The sequence below is a fragment of the Rana temporaria genome, chromosome 5 (genome assembly GCF_905171775.1).
Source record: "Rana temporaria chromosome 5, aRanTem1.1, whole genome shotgun sequence".
NCBI classification, from domain to species: Eukaryota; Metazoa; Chordata; class Amphibia; order Anura; family Ranidae; genus Rana; species Rana temporaria.
The window spans coordinates 70,164,167-70,187,670 of NC_053493.1; the positions used below are offsets into that span (position 1 = coordinate 70,164,167).

General features: G+C 42.8%; 1 protein-coding gene across 1 annotated transcript in view; it reads left to right on the forward strand.

Moving 5' to 3' along the window:
- The window catches only part of ESYT2 (extended synaptotagmin 2), a 168,926-nt gene that overhangs the window by 132,796 nt on the left and 12,626 nt on the right, over positions 1-23,504 (forward strand). Inside the window, 5 exon segments of the mRNA XM_040352693.1 lie at positions 1,843-1,905; positions 6,128-6,202; positions 12,010-12,096; positions 20,876-21,030; positions 23,333-23,504. Of these exon segments, the coding sequence (XP_040208627.1) occupies positions 1,843-1,905; positions 6,128-6,202; positions 12,010-12,096; positions 20,876-21,030; positions 23,333-23,504 (552 nt within the window).

Here is a 23,504-nt window from a genome sequence, read left to right on the forward strand (position 1 = left end):
GCTCTGCCCCAACATGTTTCATCACCCAGGGGAAAGTTGTGTCCTGGTGACGAAATGCATTGGGCGTGGAGCCCTTGGATGACATCAGCACTCAGTGTACAGAACTCGGAAGTGCGGCATCTGAATAGCCAATTGGAGCGCCAGGAGTTGTCTTTGAGCTGCCATTTAGTAGTATGTTAATGGACTTTTAAATGTGAGTGCAATTTATGAAGAGTGGGTTTAAATAAGTGTTCTTTATAAGGTGAAGCACTTTGTAGTTTTTTATCTCTGTTCTAACATCATAACCTGGGGGATAAAGAGAGCCTGTTGGATGATATAGGGTTGGATTTAAATTGACCCGACGCCTCTCACAGTGGGGTAGAATGAAGCTGCTGAAGCATAGAGGATCACATTTAAAGGGGACACGCACCATTTATAACCTGATATTATATGTGGGGGTCAAAAATGCAAGGTGAGAGCACAACTGGTGTTGGTGTTTCATAGGGGAGTAGTTTGTATACACAACTAAAATTCAGCGAAGAAAACACACAAGACTTTGGTGTACATGGACAGTTTTATAATAAATATATATATATATATATATATATATATATATATATATATATTTTACGGAAACATTAGCACTACTCTAATTTTTGTCCAAACATTCAGAATTGGCTCTTTGCCATTGTATTACAGTGTTTTTGCATAATTTACTTGCATTGACACAAATTCCATGTGTGTGTGTATAGCTCTAACAAAGTTACCCATCATACTCATCATCAAAATTCTCTTTTAGGTCTGGCTTACTACGGGATATTAATGGGAACGTGCACATACCTGTGCGATTCCCGCACAGTGCTCTTTTTGAGAGCCCATTCATTTGAATAGGCTGCAAAATGCACTGGACTGCAGAAAATGTACTGCTTGGACTACTTTTTCAAAATGCACTGCAGCAAACCACATGGTACTATGTGTTTTGTTGCTTGCTTGGGGTACCATTATCAATACATTGGCACCTCCATGTAGAGCGAAGGGGCAGCTTGTTTATCTGCGATGCGGGAAACTTGCACAGAATGTGCCTTTCCCACACTGCATTCTGGTGTGAACCGGCCCTCGAAAGTGAATCTGTGGACAGGATAAGGACATTCAAGTAGTCAAATAATCCTAATAAGCAGTAAATGTGTTTTTAAATAGAAACACTCATAGACCTTTGTAGCAGCAGGCACTGTGGGCATCCTCACAGTGCACATTAGAAGCCATTCTTTGTAGCTCCCCCCTCCCACAGTGACTTGGCAGCCTTCTAAGCTGTTATATAAACAGTTGGAGTGGGAGCAGGGTGATCTGAGCTGCTGAGGGAACCAACTTGCATAACTTCAGTGCCTCTGCTTTGAGCTTGAGAGATGAATTGTTTCTTAGTGCTTGAAGCTACGTAGGTCAGTGAGGGCTCATTTTAAACTCATTTGATGCTTCCTAAGAATGTTATTTGAAGGTCCATATCCTGGTCACATGTTCACTATAAGGTTTCTTTCCATCCAATTCACATTCTTCATGAGTATAGATGTACTTAATAATTTTCGAGTTACATATATATTACCTTGTACATATGGCCTTGTAACATGGCAATGTGTCACTGATTTTCTAATTATTTTTTTGTCAAGATTAATTTTTCTCTGTTGCACATTACAGGAAGGTCCTCTTGTCTTTAATTTGCATTTGTTGGACACTTTTCTCCTGCTGCCTTTGTTGTGTCTCGTGTTGTTATACCTGTTCTTATTGTCCCTTCCTGTGGTTAACCTGCAAGAGCACCCTCCATAGCATGGTTTATTAACCCTACGTGTGTTCATTTTTCCCCATTATAAGAATAATCCATTAGAAATTAACCGAGATGGTATGAAGAAGTCTGCCGTTGACAAAGCTAAAAAGGTAACCATCACAGTTTAATCTATCAGAGCCTAAAGATGGAATCCAACAGCTTATGTATGACAGAAATAAAAGAATGCACAAGATTGGCTTGGCTTGTACAGACTGCCTCAACATGACAGTTTATATTTTAAAGTGTGCCAGTCACCTGCATGCAGGGATGCAGCCAATATGCACAATACAGTACAGGTACTCCTCACTTAACAACCAGGTTCCGTTCCAGGTCATTAGACGAGGAGCCACAAGTAATCGCTATCTAAAGCATTCTTAACTACTGTACTATATTGTGAAAAAAGGTCTAAACACAAAACTCTGGCTCAATAACGTTGTTTTAATTTGCATAAGTACAGAACACAAACGAAAATACTGTATTGTACAATACAATGATGTATAGCGCGTCATTCAATTGGGGGGAGCTGGTCGTAAGTCCGAGTGGTCCTTAAACAGGCAAGTCGTTAAACGAAGAGTATCTGTATATCCATTTATGTGCATTGAAACATTTTGGCCTATGTTCATGTCATTATCTTCCCTTTTTGCGTGTCCACTGCAATATTGGGATTGCGTAAGATTGCTACAGAGACCAGTGCTTCCCTCACATCTGTATGCCACAGTGTTGTCATTTGTCCAGGCTTAGTGGACGGATACACAGATTATTTCTTATATCTGCACAACGGTCTTGTATATTACGTTTTCCTGAGAACTGCACTTTGGTCATTAAAAGATCTTTTTGTAGTGCTATTAAAGTAGGCATGAGGCTATATAGCAAAATGGGTGAGAATGGTAGATTCTGTTCTTGTTTCTTCTGGTTATGAAGATTTCATCTATGTGTGAAATGTGGTGTTTAAGCCTTATTTGAGTCTCGTTCACCTCAATGTTTGTACGTCACAATGGCATGGCTAGGAGGTCAGATTCTGGGGAAGTTTTCTGTCCTATTTCCCTTCACTGAGATGTAACTGGAGAAATACAAATAGATTTAACAATAACACTTGGATAAGGAAAATGAAAAATGTATTTGAATATAAAGATTTAAAGGCCAAGTTCGCCTTTTTTTTTTTTTTTTGCTAAATTCCAGCTCCCCTATGTACCAATATAGCATTAATGTACTTATTTTGCAAAACTAAAATGGCTTTCCATTTGACACCTGCTTACCTAACTCTCTTCATAGCTGTTTAAACACACTGTTCGATTACTTCTGCCTTACTTCCTGGTCCGACTTTAGGTAATGGCACAGGAAGGAAATGACCAGCTGATCTCATTAGCACACACCCTCCATCATCTATCCTCAGTTGGTCAACTCCTTCCTGTGTCATGACCTGAAGTCTGACCAGGAAGTAAGGCAGAAGTAATCGACCTGTGTGTTTAAACAGCTATGAAGAGAGTGAGGTAAGCTTCTGTAGAATTAATGGTAAGTTTTATTTTTGCAAAATTAGTACATTAATGCTATATTTGTACATAGGGAAATTTGAATTCAGAAGAAAAAAAAAGGTGAACTTGGCCTTTAACTCCCATATTAATTAGAACAAAAGCTGCCATACCCACATGCATTTCACCTTATGTATTTTCTGTGGTTGAAAACTTTTTTTTTTTTGGGGGGTTTTAATCAAAATTTAATAACCGTCTAAATAAACTGACAATGCATACCACTGACCGTCGCGCACATTTTTTTTATTGATTTTATTTTTAAATGTGATATTACATTTCCCATCTCTGCTGATCCATTGGCATCTATCTATACTTAAATGACAACAGTGTTACTGACACCAAGCGTTCCTTCAAAATAAACCTCCTGGCACTGCCATTGTTGCATACAAAATGAATGGGCAGGGCTCAACACCACGCTTCCAAAGCACATTGGTCCTCATGTATAAAGTGTAAACTGAAGAACAATATCTATTTCTTCCCTAGCAACCAACCTTCTTGTCTTTTACCTGTTGGTAGAACGGAATGCATAGGAGAGAGACTGATTATTTGGTACAATTATAAAAATGTAGATCATTCTATAGCTATATACTTCATACGTGAGGACCACTCTAAGCTTCATTGGTAAAAACCTCAAGGGCCTCACCTACCTTTACTACTCGTCTCTTTTGCCTTATAGCAACAAATATCAAATGCACATTAAAGAAGTCCTCTTGCTTCTTTTTATTAAGTGTTGTGTTCACCAGGGAGCAAAGTATGTGCAGTACTTTGTCCCATCTTCTTATGTGCTGTCTTAGGCCCCGTACACACGACAGAGTTTCTCGGCAGAATTCGGCGAGAAACTCGGTCAGAGCCGGATTCTGCCGAGAAACTCTGTCGTGTGTACACTTTCGGCCCGATGGAGCCGCCGAGGAACTCGTCGAGAAAATGGAGAACATGTTCTCTATTTTCTCGTTGTTCTATGGGAGCTCTCGGCCCGCCGAGCTCCTCGGCGGCTTCAGGGCTGAACTGGCCGAGGAACTCGATGTGTTTGGCACATCGAGTTCCTCGGCCGTGTGTACGAGGCCTTAGGTTACTGTGAGGTTGGACAGGGCACCCCTACTCCCTCCATGCTGTCCGACAATGCAGCTAGCAAGGAGACAACTGCTTTGATAGACATTACTTTTAGCGATCTCTAAGCACTCACCCACTTGCCTGCAATATTTGAGCTGACAAGTCCCCCTGCATTCCTCCTGAGATTCTTATCTTGGGTAAGTGCTTGAAGATGGGGAAAAGCTCCATCAGTCAAAGCTGCCATGTCCATGCTAGCTGCATTGTTGGATGACTGCTGAGAGAGGAGGGGTGCACAGCAAGTACACTGCTAGCTTAAGTCGGCACATAGGAAGATGGGACAAACTACTACATGCACTTTTTCCCTTGGGGAACAGAACACGTTAAAGAAACAAACTTCTTTTAATAATCATGCAGTCAGGTAACTACAAAGACAAAGGAAATATTCTTGGTTCTGTGCAAAAATTTTAATTTTATCACCGCATATATAACGGGGAAAGACGATGGGGTTTATTTGCTAAAGAAGTAAAACTATTTGCTTTGCACAGTGAATGTCCGCGGACCCTAATGATGAGCCTGTGTTCACAGATGTGTAACCACCCAATCGTGCATTAGTGAAAATCCTATAATAGTCTTTGTCACACATAATTGGTTATCCAAAGTCAACACGAGTTCACCTTAATTACCAGAAGTAATTGCCACTGCTTCTTTAGCAAATCAACCTCGTATTGTAACAGTCCAGTCTAGATCTGGTTTTGTATCCATTTGAGTTGCTCTCACTTGTGAAATGAGGCTCTTGGTGCCCCTTGGCTTAGATAGTTCAACTTCCTGGTTGTGTTTTTTGAACACTGATCTAGCCCCCGATCACAGTCGCTGTAGAATGAGCTCTTAAAAATAGACAGTCCTTGTAGAAGATAACATTACTTGGCTTCCTTTAGGCCCCTTTTCACATGATGGGCCTGCTTAGATCCACCTGTCCGTTTTAGGGGCGGATCCATTGACTTGTATGGGCAGGCAGAAATGTGTCCACTGACACTCGCCTGCCATCCGATCCGATAAGATCTGCTCAAAACAGACGTATGGCGATATGTTCGCCACCCGTCCAGCGGATTGGATGAAAACGGAAAGGCAGATCCATTTTTCATCCGATCTCCCATAGAGGACAGCAGAGTTCTGACAGGTCTGTCCCTGCACAGTGAGCGGAGATGGACCTGTCATCCGCCTGCTTAGCGGGGATGAACGGATGGTTCTCCCATAGAGGACCGCGGGGCTTTCACAGGCCTGTCCCTGCACAGCGGGGATGAACGGAGCGATCTCCCGCTGAGCTGGCGAAGTCTGCTGAGTGGATCCGCCCCGCGTGAAAGGGGCCTTATAGTGAAAGCGTGTCACCTAAAACAGGAACTTCCCTAAACCTTTTTTTTTTCTCCACCTTATTTACTTCCATATTTTCTTTTCATGAAATGTACAATTTTGCCCCTTTATGCTCTGTACATTTTAATTTCTGCATCATATAATATTTTTCCCGGTGTTAACATGCATGAGCTTGCTAATGTTTAATTTACTTTTAATTTGTTGTGTTCCTATGGCCAACAGTAATATGTTTAATTTAATGCTCCCAAGAAATGTCCCTCACATAATAATGTGGGAAGATTTTATTGATGATTTGATACGTGTGCTGTTGATTTTGTAACAAGTGTCAGTAAAAATCTTGTGGACCAATTATGTTTTACTATATGCTGTTCGGTTCTGTCCACAGTCAGGAAAGAAGATTGGCAGCACGCCTAATCCCTTTGTGCTGTTTTCTCTGGGCCATAATGTACAGGAGAGTAAGGTGAGTAAGTAATGATCAGATGTTGTATTACTGTTATGTCTGCTCCAGTATTGGTAAAAAATTCCCATCGTTGTATTCTCTGCATTGCACAATATCTGCAGATCCGCTGTATTATCAGTTTAGGAGGAAGTCTGTTCTCGGGTCAGACACAAGTTCACAAGAATAATCACAAAGTTTATTGCTCCATAAAATAATACTAGTGTTTGAAATACAATAATTGTGAAGTTCTGTGAGATGTTGTGGGACTTTAGCTGAGATTCTTAATTCAATCATCACATATCGCCAATTTCCCAATATTGTTCATCTTAAAATTAATTTGCAATGACCCAGTGGAAGCAAATTATATGTACTATTTAGGGGTCTCAACCTATTACCAGGGAATAGTACAATCACAGGTCTCGCTCTCAGGTTCTATCCATCTCAGCAGGGGGCTCGATAGTCGTGATTGCCAGGGCTTTCTTCTCAGAAAATAGGTGCAGGAACTCAACCATGCCCGCCACACACACACACAAATGGCATCAAAACGGTAGCTCTTCCCTCTGCATACAACCCCCCCTCCTTAAAAACATCACCATTTCCCACATGTCTTACCTTTTGTTGCAATATAAGGCTGAAGCACCCATCCGGCTGTAGTACCTCCTAGCTTACTAGACTATACTACAGGAAGCTCATGCAGTAGGGGCATCAACAACTGGTCACCAGGGAAAAAATGGAGATCAGAGGGTGCAGCTTACCATGCGCTCCCTACCGCCCATGACTGAACTGAATCCTGGGCACCTGTTCTGTATCTCCCTTGTTCCTGTCCTGCACTGAGTGGGATCTGCTCAGGTGATCTGACCTGTGGGAGCTACTGGTAGATAAACTATCACTTGTAAACACAGAAGCTGGACTTCTGTGTCACCAAGTGATAGTGGTGAGCAGGGAGCAGAAGACCTGAGCCAGAGGTGGTGGAACTGAGTTCCCCCTAGTTCCTGCTGAAAAAAGTGGTCTGGTGATTGCAATTCTCCCAACGAAGAGACCCTAACAAGCTGGGTATGAGCTCCTCATGTATTCTGCTAAGATCTATGACTCAGCAGCCACTCGGTGTACTTCCACATTTGGGACGCTCCTGCAGAAACTTATAACACTGAGCTACGTGGTCAGAACAGCCACTGCTAATTGTATTTCTTTGTATTAGTCAAGACTGTTGCTCTGGGAATTCTATTCCCTTTCTTATGGCCCGTACACACGATCCAAAAATCGGACGACAGACCGTCCTCTTTTTTTTTTTTTTTTTGCATGCTAGTCGCATATCAAAAATGGAGTTTACTAAAGTTACGAAAATTCTCTTAAGCCAGAAAAAAAAAAATCGGAAGTGATGTCATATGTTGTTGTGCATTTGTTTTTGGACGATAACTGCACTGATTAAACGAAAATTATACGATTTGGTATCATATGAGAACATTTTCGCGCTTGCCCCGTCGGATAATATCTGATGAACTGTCGTGATCGGTTCTCGAAAGCTGTGTACTAACGATCCGATTATCGTAGGATCGCGCCAAAAGCAGTATTTTTTGTTGGATCATGTGTACGGGTCATTGGTGTATTCAAGCTACTGACTTGATACAGAGATTAAAGGGGTTGTAAAGGTTCGTGTTTTTTCACCTTAATGCATCCTATGCATTAAAGTGAAAAAACACCTGGCTGTCACAAGCCACCTAACCCCCCCCCCACCTCATTTTACTTACCTGAGCTCGTTTACCTGCTGTGCACGTCCCCCAGTGTCCTCTTCTCCACAGAGTCTTGGCGTTGATTGGATAGATTTATAGCAGCGCAGCCATTGGCTCCCGCTGCTGTCAATCAAATCCAATGATGCGGCCGCCAGGGGCGGGGCCAAGTCATACATTCTGTGTCTATGACGTAGAGTGTATGACAGGGGAGCGTTCCCGCAAGCTAACCCCCTTGGGAGAGAGCTTCCCAGAGGGGGATAGCTATTGCGGGAGGAGCCGTAGACAGCTTGCCGTGGGACCCCAGACAGGAGGATCGGGGCCACTCTGAGCAAAACGAACTGCACAGTGTAGGTAAGTATGACATGTTTGTTATTTAAAAAAATAAACCTTTTACAATCACTTTAAATATAAATCAAGCATTACAGGTGTCTTCTAGAATAAAAGACAACTTTAAGCCGATGCTCTACTATTTTAGAGGCAGTAGCTCTCACTGTGTCCTTTGTGTCTACGATAAACATTTTAGGTAAAACAAAGTGCTATGGTTATCCTGTCTACAGGTAAGTAAGTAAGGGACAAACTATCTGTTTGCCTTCACCCATCACATCATCTTGTGTGTTTTGAGAGGCCAAGATCTTACAGCCACTTGGGACTTATTAGATTATGTTTATACAGTCTCAATTCATTTTTGTTTGATGCGATTTTATTGGAAACCACACACATTAAGATTTGTGTAAAATTACACCTTGATCTGGCAGATTGTACGATGTGATTGTAACGGAGGGGGGGGGTCAATTTTAGGATCACAGGCTGTTGTATGTGGTCTTTCAAGCAGTATACCATATGTGTGGCATGGGGGGAAAAGAGAAACTTGCATGCCCGATGTAATACAGGTGAATGGTTCAATGGGAGAAATCCCAAGAATAAACACAAGGTGGCAACAGAGTATTTTTTTTTTTGTTGAGTAAAACAAGAGAGGCTGTTGCCATATTAAACCTTAAATACTGTGTATTTGTTATGCATTAACTCCTCGGTGTTTTCTTTGCCACAGCCGGTGGCTTTTTTGGTATTTTCTATCTTTTTATGTAAAAAATATGAAATGTAATAGTAAAAAGCAAAGCATATTACAAGGACAAATCCACTTTACACTACAAGTGCACTTGAAAGTGCAGTCACTGTAGATCGCTGTAGAGCTGAGCGGAAGATCTGAAATTAAAGGAAGCTCTGCTGATTTTATCATCCAATCAAGTGCAAGCTAAAATTATGTTTTTTATTTTCCTTGCATGTCCCCCTCAGATCTACAGTGACTGCACCTCCAAATGCACTTTCAAGTGCACTTGTAGTGCAAAGTGGATTTGCCTTTCGTAAATAACCCCCAAAGTGTATACCTGTTGGGTTAGGCTGCTGCCTACAGGATAATTGAACAGTAGCAAACTATAGTCCTGCCTAGAATTGCCCCTCCTATTTCAGTTTCTTGTCTGTATCATAGGATGATGAATATCATTTCCACAACTCTGCTGTTAACACTAAATACTGTACTTGATTTGCTAGAACCTTTTTTTTTTTCAATCAAGACTCTTTTACATCACTGCTGAAACTTATTTTCTATGATTGTAGCTTTTTGTTGCAGTCGCCCTTCTCCTGTTTTTTTGTGTACCACACCCAAACCCTGCTGTGCTGAAAGTGCAGGGATAGCCTGGAAGTGAACTTTGCACACTGGGTTCCACTTAAGGCGCTTTCCAGACTAGTCTGTTTAAATGCTGTTGTGCACGTTTCAGGTCTAGAATCATTGGCGTCGCTTCAGCGCTTGCCTTTCTCTGAAGCCTCCCTTTTTTCTTAGGGGGTAGGCCAATCGGGCCAAGCATTGGGCGCCAACTCAGTTTGCCTTTATGCTGCGGAACTGAGCTCTGATGTCATTTGCTTGGTGCAATGGCAATTATCTGCATTCTTTCCCTGCTATATAACACCAAGGAAGCATCTCCCTGCTGCTACTTCTGCATGAAAATCATCACATGGAACTTCGATCCATTCCTGCTGCCCACATGAAGCAACTGTTTCTCAGATTTGCAAGGCTGCCACTTGGTCTTCTGTTTACATGTTCTCTAAGGCTCCCGATACACATTACAAACTCTGTACAATCAGCTATAGATCCACCAAAACTATGTAATAATCTCTAATGGAGATTGTACAATCATATTATAACATTTGTGGTGAGCTTAATTTCTAGCAGGTGGATGTTGCGGCCTTATCTGATGCCAGCTTCAGGTGTAATGTCCCTCAGGTGGCTCTTTTCACTGCAGGTAGTTTAAAGTTGCTTGCGCTGTTACCCACCTCTCAGTTACCCACCTCTCAGTTGGATGCCCCAAACTATTTTTAAACACTTGCTGATTTAATCACTTACTTAATATGTAGCTTCTTTATCTTTAACCACTTCAGCCCTGGAAGGTTTTGCCCCCTTCCTGACCAGGCCATTTTTTTGCGATACTGCACTGTGTTAAATCCTTACCTCTGTTACTGATTAAGCTAGTGCTATAATTGCTCCCCCATTTTTCCTGTTTCGGGGTGGCTCCCTTTCTCGCAGCAACCTATTAAGCCACCATTGCATGCATGGACTAGCGATGTATCTCCCTACAATTTGTGCGTCAGTAGAAACAGCTTGGGATGTCAAGGCACTCCCTCTGCTCCTCCTTCTCCTACCCCCACTTCTCCAAGCTAACTAGGCTGACTCAAGACTGCACTGTCCACTGTTAACTCTTTCCTGTGAAGACTAATGTTTAGGGAAGCCACACTGAGAAAGTAGGAGCCTGCAGCATTGAAAGTTGTGTCCTGGGCTGACCTACAGTTTTTGCCACTACTCAATCCTCCTGTATGTGGCAATATAACCTAAAGGTATATATAAATAAATAATGAACGTGAAATCTAGAAAAAAAAAGGTAAAAAATTGAAATGCCTATAAACACAAAAAAATGCCTAAATGCTCAAAGGTGCAAACAGTGAAGAAAAATGAATGAACAGTCCCACAATATTGGTTAAACAAATCCACCAAAAAAGAGGGTTCTAAAATAGTGATGAAAAATTCTGCATAAAGTTGAAGGGAAGGAGGAAAGGGGAATCTTCATCCACCGATGGACACCCACACAATGATGTTGTAGTCTCCTTACCCTATACGGGTGACCGCTATAACTGCGGTCTCTCCAGGCCCAGGGGTTTAAAGTCTCCCAATAGACTAACTTCCTCATATGTAGGGTGTGGCTAGTGGATTCTACGTCATCACACCCTTCCATACAGGGATACACTGACCCGGAGATATACTAACAAGAGAAGCCTCGAGGAGACGCCGCGTCGATTGTAAGTGCAATACTTCTTTGCTAATTAAATTTTACCAACAGTATCACGCTATGGAGTTTCTCTGTTTTTTTTAATCTTTTGAAACATTGAGATACTACCCCGTGTTTACTACATATGAGGAAGTGAGTCTATTGGGAGACTTTAAACCCCTGGTCCTGGAGATACCGACGTTATAGTGGTCACCCGTAAGGTAAGGAGACTACAACATCATTGTCTGGTGTCTAGCGGTGGATGAAGATTCCTCTTTCCTCCTTCCCTTCAACTTTATGCACGATTTTTCATCACTATTTCAGAACCCTCTTTTTTTGGTGGATTTGTTTAACAATATTGTGGACTGTTCATTCATTTTTCTTCACTGGTTGCCTTTGAGCATTTAGGCATTTTTTTGTGTGTTTATAGGTATTTTAATTTATTACCTTTTTTTTTCTAGATTTCACGTTCATTATTTATTTTATATATAGATTTTTTTTTTTTTTTTTTTTATTGATCATTTGATCAGCGCTGTACCTTCTTTTTACACATTGCACTCTTTAGTTAGGTATTTAACTTTTTTGGTACTGGCAGCTCTTTTCCTATTCATTGTGGAATTTCTCAAAATTTCTTTATATGTCTAGCACAGTGTTTCCCAAGGTTGTGGTTTTTTTTCTATAACCTAAAGGTAATATATGACCTGTGTCTCTCGGTCAACTCCTAGAAAAGAATTATACGATAATATAAAAAGTAAATTTTTTAAAAACTTGTCTTTATCAACAGGTCAAATACAAGACCGTCGAGCCAGTATGGGAACAGACATTTACTTTCTTTGTCCACAATCCTAAAAGACAAGACCTAGAAGTTGAGGTAAAGTTGCTTTTTGTATAATTTATATAGTTGGACCATGCATGTTACAGTGCAAATTATTCACTCGCCCCATAAGGTGGTTATGCAATTTAGTAACAGTGGAAGTTTGCAGCAACAATCTACTGGACCAGAATGATTAATGGTTGGTTTTGCGTTAAAGGGGTTGTAGAGGTTCGTGTTTTTTCACCTTAATGCAGTCTATGCATTAAGGTGAAAAAACACCTCGCTGTCATGGGCCCCCCCCTCCCCGTTTTACTTACCTGAGCCAGTTCACCTGCTGTGCTTTTCCCCCCAGCGTCCTCTTCTCCCTGGAGTCTGGCCGTTGATTGGATAGATTGATAGCCATTGGTTCCCGCTGCTGTTTAATCACATCCAATAATGCGGCCGTCGGGGGGCAGGACTGAGTCATACACTCAGCGTCAATGGATGCCATCTGTCTGACACGGTAACACGCACACAAGCTACCCCCTCGGAGAGCGCTTCCCAGAGGGGGTTAGCTTTAGTGGGGAGGAGCCGAGAGAGAGCCGCCGTGGGACCCCAGAACAGCAGATCGGTGGCCTCTGTGCGAAACAAACTGCACAATGGAGGCAAGTATGACATGTTTGTTATTTAAAAAAAGAAAAAATCAAACCTTTACAACCCCTTTAAAAGGACATTTTTTTCAGAGCATAGGGACAGAAGTTAGAAAATTATTACCTGTAAATTTGAAGTAGGTGTAAACCCTTACTGAATGACCTTTAGCTGCTAAAGCAATGTTTATTGTTATCATTTGTGTATCTTTTTTTCTTTTACTTCATATATTATAGATTGAAACTTTTGGGCTCATTGAGTCTGATTGGTGACTATGACAATGTTGAAGTTTTGACACGGAGACATCAAGTAATTTCAGTAATTTAGAGACAACAAGCAACACATTTTTTTTAGAATCATCCAAAGGCTGTAATTGGCTTCAAAAAGGGTGGTTATGGGGCGCAGAGTATTGCCCACCCCAGTGTGTGACAATGGCGAATTCATATTTGACTTGATGTCTTCCTGATTCTCCTCCCGGGCAATCGGGCTAGCGGGTGAGACCGGATTGGCCGAGAGGAGAAGTGATTGTAATTGGCCAAGGGAAGGAGGAGGAAAAGCCGCCGTGCAGCCCGAGACGCAGAGGAGGAGGAGGAGGAGGAGATGCATGAAGGAGCCAAAGCTGACTGCGACCTAGATGGGGTAAGTGTGGGGCCTATCGACCGGGTGGGGGTGGCGGCTCCCCACCAAAATTATGCAGCACCAGCCACCACTGTTTTTTATGGGGAGCACTTCACTTATTTTAAAGTAAACTGATCAGTGCTGCAGCTAATTGAAATCTGATCTAATTAAAGTTTTCCAACAATCCCGTTTGAGAGAAGTCAATCATTAGATTGACTTCTAATGAGTTGGAACAGCCTTAGACAGATAGAAATTTGTCTAGTCCCTGCTGAGCTGGCCGAGTGTCTATACATCTATGGCCTGCTCTAGAAGCTGCAGAGAAATGGAAGCAGCACAAATGCACAGAATAGATAAAGCAGAAGCAGAATAATCATTGCACTTTTGCGGTCCTTATTTACTGCTTTCTCTCCAGCAAGGAGAACAGTGAGCCGGATGTTAGTGACATCACCATATCGCACCCAAAATCTCATCAGACTTGCAGTAGACATCCATACTTTTTGATAATTTCACACTGCAGATGTACAGCTATAAGGCTACAGAACAGGAGTGACTTGGCACCTTTTGAATATAGATCCATTTTAAATCTATGTACTTTGACCATGCAATTTCTCATTCAGAAAGAGAACATTATGCTCATGGTCGTGTTTACCAGTCTGGCTCACCACTTCATAAGCTCATGTTGCCACTTCTGCACACCCTTCTCGCTGCTGCTGGGAGATCGCTTGTGCAGGCGCACTGATCTGCTAATTGTCGTGTTGTGTTTCCAGAAGCAGATGATATATAAACAAGAGTGGGTTGTCGCACCTCTTTCGATATGGCATTTTGTTGGTGCCAGTTGTCTGTTTTTCAGCTGCCTACTTTCTATTGGTATTGCTCATTTGTATGCCTGTGCTAGCTTGTGTTTTGGTGCCTTTAGCAGATTTTAATATGAGGCCAGCTGTTTACTGCCTGATTTTTAGAGGCAATGACACAGCTCTGAACCTAGCTACATGTAACATTTAGGGGTTAAATGGAAACTATAATGTAAGTTCACAGTTTTAGAATGAGTTGTAAAATTCACCTATTTTTAATGAGATTTTCAGGTTTTAAATGCTCCGAATGTTCCATAATTTGATTGGAGATACATACATACATATATATAATATATATATATATATATGTGTGTGTGTGTGTGTGTGTGTGTGTGTGTGTGTGTGTGTGTGTGTAAGTAAAAGGGCATCTGTATATCAGGGGACACGATTGATATTCCTATTATTGGGAAACATGCAGTGAGAGAATATGAAGGCTTCCATCACTTCAGAGGAACGGGCCTAGAACAAGTATGCAGATCAGCTCCTGCCTTCAGTTGCAAGCTTTTTCCAGATTATTGACTGAAGCCCTGTATACACGGCCGGGAATCTCGCCAGGAAAAATATCCTTGCAAGCTTTCCTTGCTCGCCGAGTGTACACACGGGCCATTCAAAAGAACCACCGTTCTTTTGAATGGCAAGAACGCGGTGACGTCATTGACTACGACGAGCATGCGCTTGTCACATTTGATGCCGTTGCGCCATCTTGCTACACCCTACACTGCCCTTGTAAGCTACCGCACATGGGTCAAAGTCTCATCGAGCATGCGCGGACTTACCGGGGACAGGTAAGCGTATACTTGCGCTAGATTTTCTCTGCAGGAAAACACTGCAGAGAATCCCGACAAGAAAATAGAGCGTAGGTTCTCTCTTTTTCTCATCGAGATTCCCGTCGGTTTTCCAGACGAGAAACCATACACACGCATGGTTTTCTCGGCTAAAAGCTCTCCCAGCAGCTTTCTTGACGAGAAAACCGTGCATGTGTATGAGGCCTTTGACTATTAAAGGGGTGTTCCAGTCATTTTTAATGTTTATTAAAAGTCAGCAGCTACAAAAAGTGTAGCTGCTGGCTTTTAATAAACATACACTCACCTGCTCCACGTTCCAGCGACGCGCCGGCCGGGGCTCCGCTCCTCTCTCCCCCTCTCCGGCCGGCGTCTTCATTCTAAGTGTGGGCACCCGGCCGTGGCAGCTTTCGGCTAAACAGCGGGGCACCCACTGCGCATGCATGAGCGGTGCAGGCGACAGGCGATCGCCTGGGACCTGTGACGTGTCTCAGGCGATCGCCTACAGGGAGGGGCTGCCAAAAGGCGATTAGACTATTCGCCTTAGCAGCCCCTCGGCGGAAGGAGGAAGTGGGACAGGAAGTCCCACTCCTCCTGAAGCCCCCACCCCCCCCCCAAAAAATACATTACATGCCAAATGTGGCATGTAAGGGGGCGAGGAGTGGATTAAGCGGAAGTTCCACTTTTGGGTGGAACTCCGCTTTAAATCTTCAGACAGCCAGGCAATTAGCGTTCTTAGGAGAAGGTCACCAATTGCATCCCCTGTATTTATCTCATTTCAAGGTTTGTTTGATGGTTGTGTATTGGCTTATTTTTTCTATAAAGCGTGCTAAGGAGGAAGCAGAGTCTGCATATGGCTTCCTCCGTGTACATATAATTTATAAACTATAAAACTAAACAAGGAAACAAGTTTTTTTTTTTTATTATTATTATTTTTTTAAGAAACACTTCAGTTAGAAATGAAATAGTTTCTACTGAAATTGCCCAGTCACCACTGTGAGAGAATAAAATGGCACCCTGTAAAAGAAGCAGTTTAAATTCTCTCTGCAAAAGAAAAGTCAGCAGGTACAAATACTGTACCCCCCCTCCAGTGTCACATCTGGCACCTTTCAGGGGAAACGGGGACCTGTTCCCGGCGGCTGCAACTGACAGGCGATCTGAAAATTGGCTGGGGTGCCGACATCGCGGGCTCCCTGTACATAAGCGTCATGAAAGGAGATTCCGCAGTCCTGTCAATGTCAGGGGAATTCAGCCCCAGCGCGTGCGCGTGCGCATTGGCGTGCACAGCGCGCGGCGCGGGAGTGTGCGCGGCGCGGGAGTGTGCACGGCACGCGGGAGTGTGCACGGCGCGCGGTGCGGGAGTGTGCACGGCGCGCGGCGTGGGAGTGCGCGCGCCCACTGACGGCGTTTGGCGCCAAGGAAACGCTATTTAAACTGGTCAGTCCCTCACCATCTTGCTGACCAGTCTACAGCGTTTACCTGAGAACCTGCATCTGCTACCTATTGATTCACCTGTTTACCTGACCCGGCTTTCCTTGACCTTCCTTGCCTGCAACCCGCCTTTGACCCCGGCTTCTTCTGACCACGGCTCTGCTCAATCCCTGGCTTGTCGCTGCCCGCCCGTATTACTGACCCGGCTTGGACTACCACGATTCTCTGGACATTCCTTGTTACCTGAACCACTTACCGGTGACCCGACCGGCTTACTTACCTGCCCGATCTCTGTACATACAAGTGCCATACTACCGTCTTGTCTGCTGCTTAGTGCCCCGCCTGAACCAGCATACCTACCGGCTACCATTCCAGGACCACTACTCAGCTTTACCATCAGGCACTTGTGTCCCTCCGGACCCTTGACCCTCTGTCCATTCTACCAGTAGGTCTTGGGTCGGAGGCTTACGAGAGGCCGCTCCCTGCACGTTGGGCTCTACAACCAGGTACGTGACAAGCGTCCATAAAGTAAAAGCATAAGCATCCATATACATAAGCATCCATATAGTAAAAGTCAGCAGCTACAGTACTTGTAGCTGCTGACTTTTAATTTTTTTTCCCCCAAGGCGGAACCCCTCTTTAAAGTGATTGTAAGCGATCACCTTGTAAAACAACCCATTCAGGTTAAAATAGAAATGAAAGGCAAAATATTTGTGCATATTTATGAAAAACCTTTATAAATTACCTTTTTTATAAGTCATCACCTGCCCTCTGATCTTCCTAGTGAAAGGCTATGCTGGGTGGGTGTGGGTGTCAAGACAAGTCTGATCATTGGAGGAGCAGCCTCAGTTCCCAGTAAAACTAGAGAACTGACTACAGTGTGGTCCGTTTTTAATAGGAAAGCAGAGGGAATGACAGAAACCCGGGGAATACAAAGAGAACAGGCTACTTTTTCATACAAGTACATGGTACAGCAGGCACATATCAGGAATATGAAATGTTGGGTTTACATAATCCTTAATTGTAGGGTTTTAGTCTGTCTGCTGCTTGTGTTCCCCTTGGGGAGATACCCCACACTCCCTGCTATCTGAGCTCCTGTTACTGGGACAGGATAGGATGAAAAATCTCTCAAGTCTCTCACTTTTAGAAGAGTAGAGAAAGTGTATATATACTGACTGTGTTAGTAGAGCAGTGGGGGGTGTCAGTAGGGCAGAGATTGAGGTCAGTCATTTTTATTTGTATTTTAAAAATAAATTTACAATTTTTTTTTTTTATTTAAAAAACAATTATGAACCCTGTTAGGGGGCTTTGGTGAAATATCAGGTGTTTAAACAGGAGGAATCTGCGCCACACAGGGTGATTAGGGCGTGCCCAGGCACACCCTGTGTGCACACTTATGGATAAAAACAATGCACTCCCTTAGATAAAAGTAAAATTAGGCACACCAGTAAGTCCTGCAGGCATCTGCAGAATACTCCAGGGAAGCTGCCAGATAAAACCGATGATACTTAGCAGAGTTGACCAGGGAAGTGTTGTTAGGCAATGCTGTGTCTGTCGCAGGGAGTGGCTACGCGTTTCAGAGCCTCGGAATGCTCCTTTCTCAATCCTTTTATTGGACTCCCCTTCCTTCGGTTTTCCTTAGCTCTTGGGCCATACACTGCTCTATTTTGCCTCTGAAGTGACAAAACAAGTAATTAATAAAAAATGTCTGCCATGGTTTAAAGGGGCAGGTAAATTACCATTTGAAAGTACAGGCGGTCCGGCAATTCCACTACACACATCATAATGTGAGCAATCATCAGTATATTGTTAGAAGTCTGTAAATTGCATATCAAATTCATAAAAGTATTCACAGTATCTCACTCTGACGGCCTTCTATAATGGAAGTTTTCAGCTGGGCACCGCACCTTCTCTTCACCTATCCTTCCAAGTCCCCATTCTTTCACATCCTTCAGCTTCATATATTACAGCTGGCACTACACCCCCATGACCCTTCTCTCCCTTGTCCCTTACCATTATACCTCTAAAGCCCGCTGTAGTAAATCTCCTTCCCGACAAATCATATTTAGAGGCTCCCTTCATGCATTGCATTCCATGCCATTTTCCACCTTGAATTGGTTCTATGGATGCTTCCTCCCTTGCCCCCACCCAGCCAATGCTCATAATCATGTTTTACCCTGCTGCATTTTTTCCTGCACCTCTGCCTATTCTTTCCTAGTGTTTTTTACATTTTGGTATATAATGTGTTTGATCGCCACCATAGTAACTGAATAGTTTCTTTAAAAAATAAAACAATAAAATGCATGTAAAAGATAGCAATAGAAGAAAAAAATATATTCACAGTATGTGGGTACCTTTAGGAGTATTCAAGACAACATGGGGCATGCTAAACTCAGGCTGTGAGGCTGAACTATAAGAGAAATTGGCCGCACTCTAATGTAGATAAAATCAATATGCTTCTTTACTGTTGCCAGCGCATAGTACCCATTCGGGAAGTCTTGCTGAGTTAATGCAACATTCTGCCATGCACTGCTGAATAGTACATCGTCTTGTAGAAATCATTCTTTTTATCTACAGCAAACTGTTACTTTATTGTGATTGTATGAAAACAATATGCCCCCTGGCCACAGGAAAGCGTCGCAGAGAATTCCGCTACACATTGATCTTAGAGGACAAGTAGATCTTTGTTATCCTTTTTTTTTTTTTTTTTTTTCTCTGTATGGACAAATTAAAGTAGAAATAAACCATAACTGAATGACATTTAGTCTTTTTTTTCTTTCTTAAAGCGGTAGTAAACCGCTACACAAAAAAACCTTTCCCCTGTAAGACAAATGCATGATGTGCTAGTATGCATCGCATACTAGCACATTATGTGAGACTTGCCTTAGAACAAAGCTCTCCGGCAGCATACTGTCACCATTGACAGTCTTCCATCTGGGTTTGCGGCCTCTGGCTACATAAGTAGCCGAGGCTGCGATGACTTCAGTCTGTGCGGGAGCCTTCAGCTATGACACAGACTCTGAAGGTCCACCATGGGATTCCGGACCTTTGAAAGCATGCGCCAGTGATGTCATAGGCTTACCTGTAGGTACAAGTTAAAAGAGTGGGTTACTACCACTTGATTGTTTTTCATCCTTTGTGGCTCCTTAGTGCCTGCTGATCTCCTGCAGCCACTTCCAGGCTACAGGCATGCACTCCAGCAATGGATTGCATGTCATTTCTCAGGGTGGCTTTGTTGATGGTGAAAACCGTGGATCATGCCTGCTTATTTATATGTTAAAATGGCCACTTCTGGTCTCCTTCAGACACTCGTGTGACAGGGTGGCAGCGCAAGAACACAGAACAGAGATTTGTCACTCAGTGTCTGAAAGACCACCTTCATGACTTGGTCAACAAGTATTCTTTTAATAAAAGCTGAAGGTTTAAGCAAGGATCATTAATTTGAAATTACATTACATAGTTGGTACGGTTGAATGAATGCATGAAAACACCAGTCCATCTAGTTCAACCTGTGTGGATGTGTGTCTACGTCAATACAATTTCCCATATTCCTGCATATATTACGACATTAAAATGTTTTAGTGATGGGGTTTACATATACTTTAACAAAGTACAGCAAAACCTCGTTCTGCACTCCTGTTACCCGTTTTTATCAGACAACGGGCTGAAGTCTGCTGTCTGCTGATGTTACAGAGCCAGTTCAGGCTCAGGAAAGATCGTAACCATATGGTTGGGATCCACCCACATGCCTGGACCGGCACCTGGCTCAGCCTTTCAGTAATCTGCTGAGAGCCTGAGCCGGCCACTTACACCTCCTCCACAGCCCACTTCTCCAATGAGTGAGGAGGGGCAGAGCAGTGAGCCAGTCACCATCTCTCTGCTCACGAAGCTCTAAGAACCGAGCAATCGGCTGTGTTTGATCGCTCGGTTCTCATTGTGAAAGCCAGGGTGGGGGCAGATGCAGCATCAGACCTATGCTGTATCCAGATAGGTAAGTATGATTCTACAGAAGAACAGATCCCCGTATTTCTCTTTGAGGTAGATTGAAAAAGATATAGTATACATTTTTTTTATTTTTTTACTTACAATCTCACCTTGAAATAAATTGAATGTATGCACTGTAACAAGCTGACACTAAGAGATTTAGGGTGGCTTCACACTGTCCCACTGCAATTTTGCCAAATGGCAGCCAACCCACAGTTTTTGTGCAGGTTAGCTGCACTTTCCCATAGACTTCTAATGAGGTCTTGCGAATTTGGTGCAGTTTTAGAAAGCTCATCAAACCTCTAGCATGCTGAATCTTGGGTGCGTTTTCTAAAACCGCATCCAAACCAGAAGATATCAAGTCTATGGGAGAGCGTAGCTTATCCGCACAAAAACAGCGGGTTAGCTGCCCCAAACGCAATGGGATCGGACCAGGTCAGTGTGAAGCCACCCTGAAAATCTTTGAGACAGAATATTCCAGGAAAATGTGGTCATCATCTTTCTGGGTTAGTGCTTTAATACTGACTTTGTTTACCCTTGCAGGTGAAGGATGAATACCATCAAACTTCTATGGGAAATCTGAAGATTCCACTGACCCAACTGCTGACCAGTGAGAACATGACCATTAATCAGAGGTTTCAGCTAAACAATTCTGGTCCAAATAGCACGCTGAAGATGAAGATTGCACTCAGGGTATACATAACTATTCATTTACTTTTTTTTGTTTCTCAATTTTATGTGAGCATTAGGCTAGAGATCATGATGGGATAATAAGCCAGCAGAAAACTGTGGAAATGGCCTTTATCTATTTTATTGTATCAACACAATACAGAATTTCCCCAGCAGGTAGCATTGCATGAAATATCTTAAATTAAAACTCTGTTCATAAGACAGTGGGATGTCAGGAGAAGTTTGTTTTAAACAAGGCTCATATATTCACCTGGGGCTTTCCAGGTCTCTTAACTATTGCGTTCCCTTAGGCTGAATTCACATCTGTGCATTTTTAGCGCATTTTGCAGATTTGCACTACAGAACGTGTTCCATAGGAAACCATGGTAAATGGACTGTAGTGCAAATCTGCAAAATGCAAAAAGCACAAAAAATGCATAGGTGTGAATCCAGCCTTATACCTGTATAGGATCTTTAAGGCTCTTTGGTACCCAGTGGGAAACGCATGATTCTATATTTTGTTTCTTATTTGAAACCCTAGGCAAATGGAATTCTGTGCCTACCGTGCCTTTGAAAAGTGCCTTTACAAATGTTGCTATGTTACAACCAAAAACGTAAATGTATTTTATTGGGATTTTGAGTTATAGACCAACACAAAGTGGCACATAATTGGAAAGTGGAAGGAAAATGATTAATGTTTTTGAAAATGTTTTTAACAAATATCTGAAAAGTGTGGCGTGCATTTGTATTCGGCCCCTTTTACTCTGATACCCCCAACAAAAATCAAGTGGAGCCAATTGCCTTCAGAAGTCACCTAATTAGTAGTAAATAAAGTTCACCTGTGTGAAATTTAATCTCAGTATAAATACAGGTGTTCTGTGAAGCCCTCAGAGGTTTTTTAGAGAACCTTAGTAAACAAACGGCATCATGAAGGCCAAGGAACACACCAGGCAGGTTAGGGATAAAACTGTGGAGAAGTCTAAAGCATAGTTGGGTTTTAGAAAAAATATCCCAAGCTTTGAACATCTCACGAAGCACTGTTTAAGCCATCATCCAAAAATGGGAAAGAGTATGGCACAAGGGCAAACCTACCAAGACATGGCTGTTCACTTATATTGAGAGGCTGGGCAAGAAGAGCATTAATCAGAGAAGGCAGCCAAGAGGCCCATAGTAACTCTGAAGGAGCTGCAGAGATCCACAGCTCAGGTGGGACAATCTGTCCACAGGACAACTATTAGTGCACTCCACAAATCTGGCTTTTATGGAAGAGTGGCAAGAAGAAAGCCATTGTTTAAAGAAAGCCTTGTGGGGTCATGCCTGTTTGCAGTCTGTGAGAAGCCGTGTGGGGGACACAGCAAACATGTGGAAGAAGGTGCTCTGGTCAGATGAGACCAAAATTGAACTTTTTGGCCTAAAAGCAAAATGTTATGTGTGTCAGAAAACTAATACGCACATCACCCTGGACACACCATACCAACTGTGAAACGTGGTGGTGGCAGCATCATGTTGTGGGGATGATTTTCTTCAGCAGGGGCAGGAAAGCTGGTCAGAGTTGATGGGAAGATGGATGGAGCCAAATACAGGGCAATCTTAAAAGAAAACCTGTTAGAGTCTGCAAAAGACTTGAGACTGGGGCAGAAGTTCAACTTCCAGCATGACAATGACCCTAAACATACGGCCAGAGATACAATGGAATAGTTTAGAGCAAAGCATATTCATGTGTTAGAATGGCCCAGCCAAAGTCCAGACTATTAATTCAGAGAGAGGCAAACTTTCTTCTAAAGCATGTGGCAATTTGACATAAATAGTCTGTTGTGCATACAGTTCTCCTACAGCAGTTACCCAAATAGAATGTCACTGGGAGAAGGGGGCAAACTGTTGCAGGTATGAAATTAAAAAACCTAGAAGTACAAATACATTCAATCATTTTCCAAACCTTTCTGTCGCCTCTGATTCTCAGACTTCTGATGATAGTGCCAAAGCTTTTTGACCCATTACTACCCTTTGTTGGTCAGTGAAGATGCCCAACAAACTGCTGGACCAGTATGAATGTGTAGAGGGGTGGGCTTTTGGGCAAATTTACATTCCTAATGGCGTTGGAGCGTTACCTGTCAGAATAACCTGGCATTCAGACATGGCGGTAAGTTGTAGGAGTGACATTCCTGCTGCAGGTATGTCACCTCTAGGTTTCTAGGCCTCCTACCTGCATTGGTTTCCCCACAGTGACCGCGCCCTTTTTAGTTATCATGAACTTTGCCTACCTTTGATTCTTGAAAGCAGAACTACTCACCTGTCTTGTAACCTTTTATTAATATTTTACTCCATAGATTCTTATGTGGACAAACCTGTGCGGTCTCCTGATGAACAGTACACATCCCAAGTAAAGAGGCCGTCTATTTTCAAAGGAAAGAATCCGCCAACTCCAGCTCCTTCCCCTTCATCAGCAGATGCACAGAAGCCTCCCCCTACACCCAAAATAGATGCCAAAAAAAAAGACAGAAAA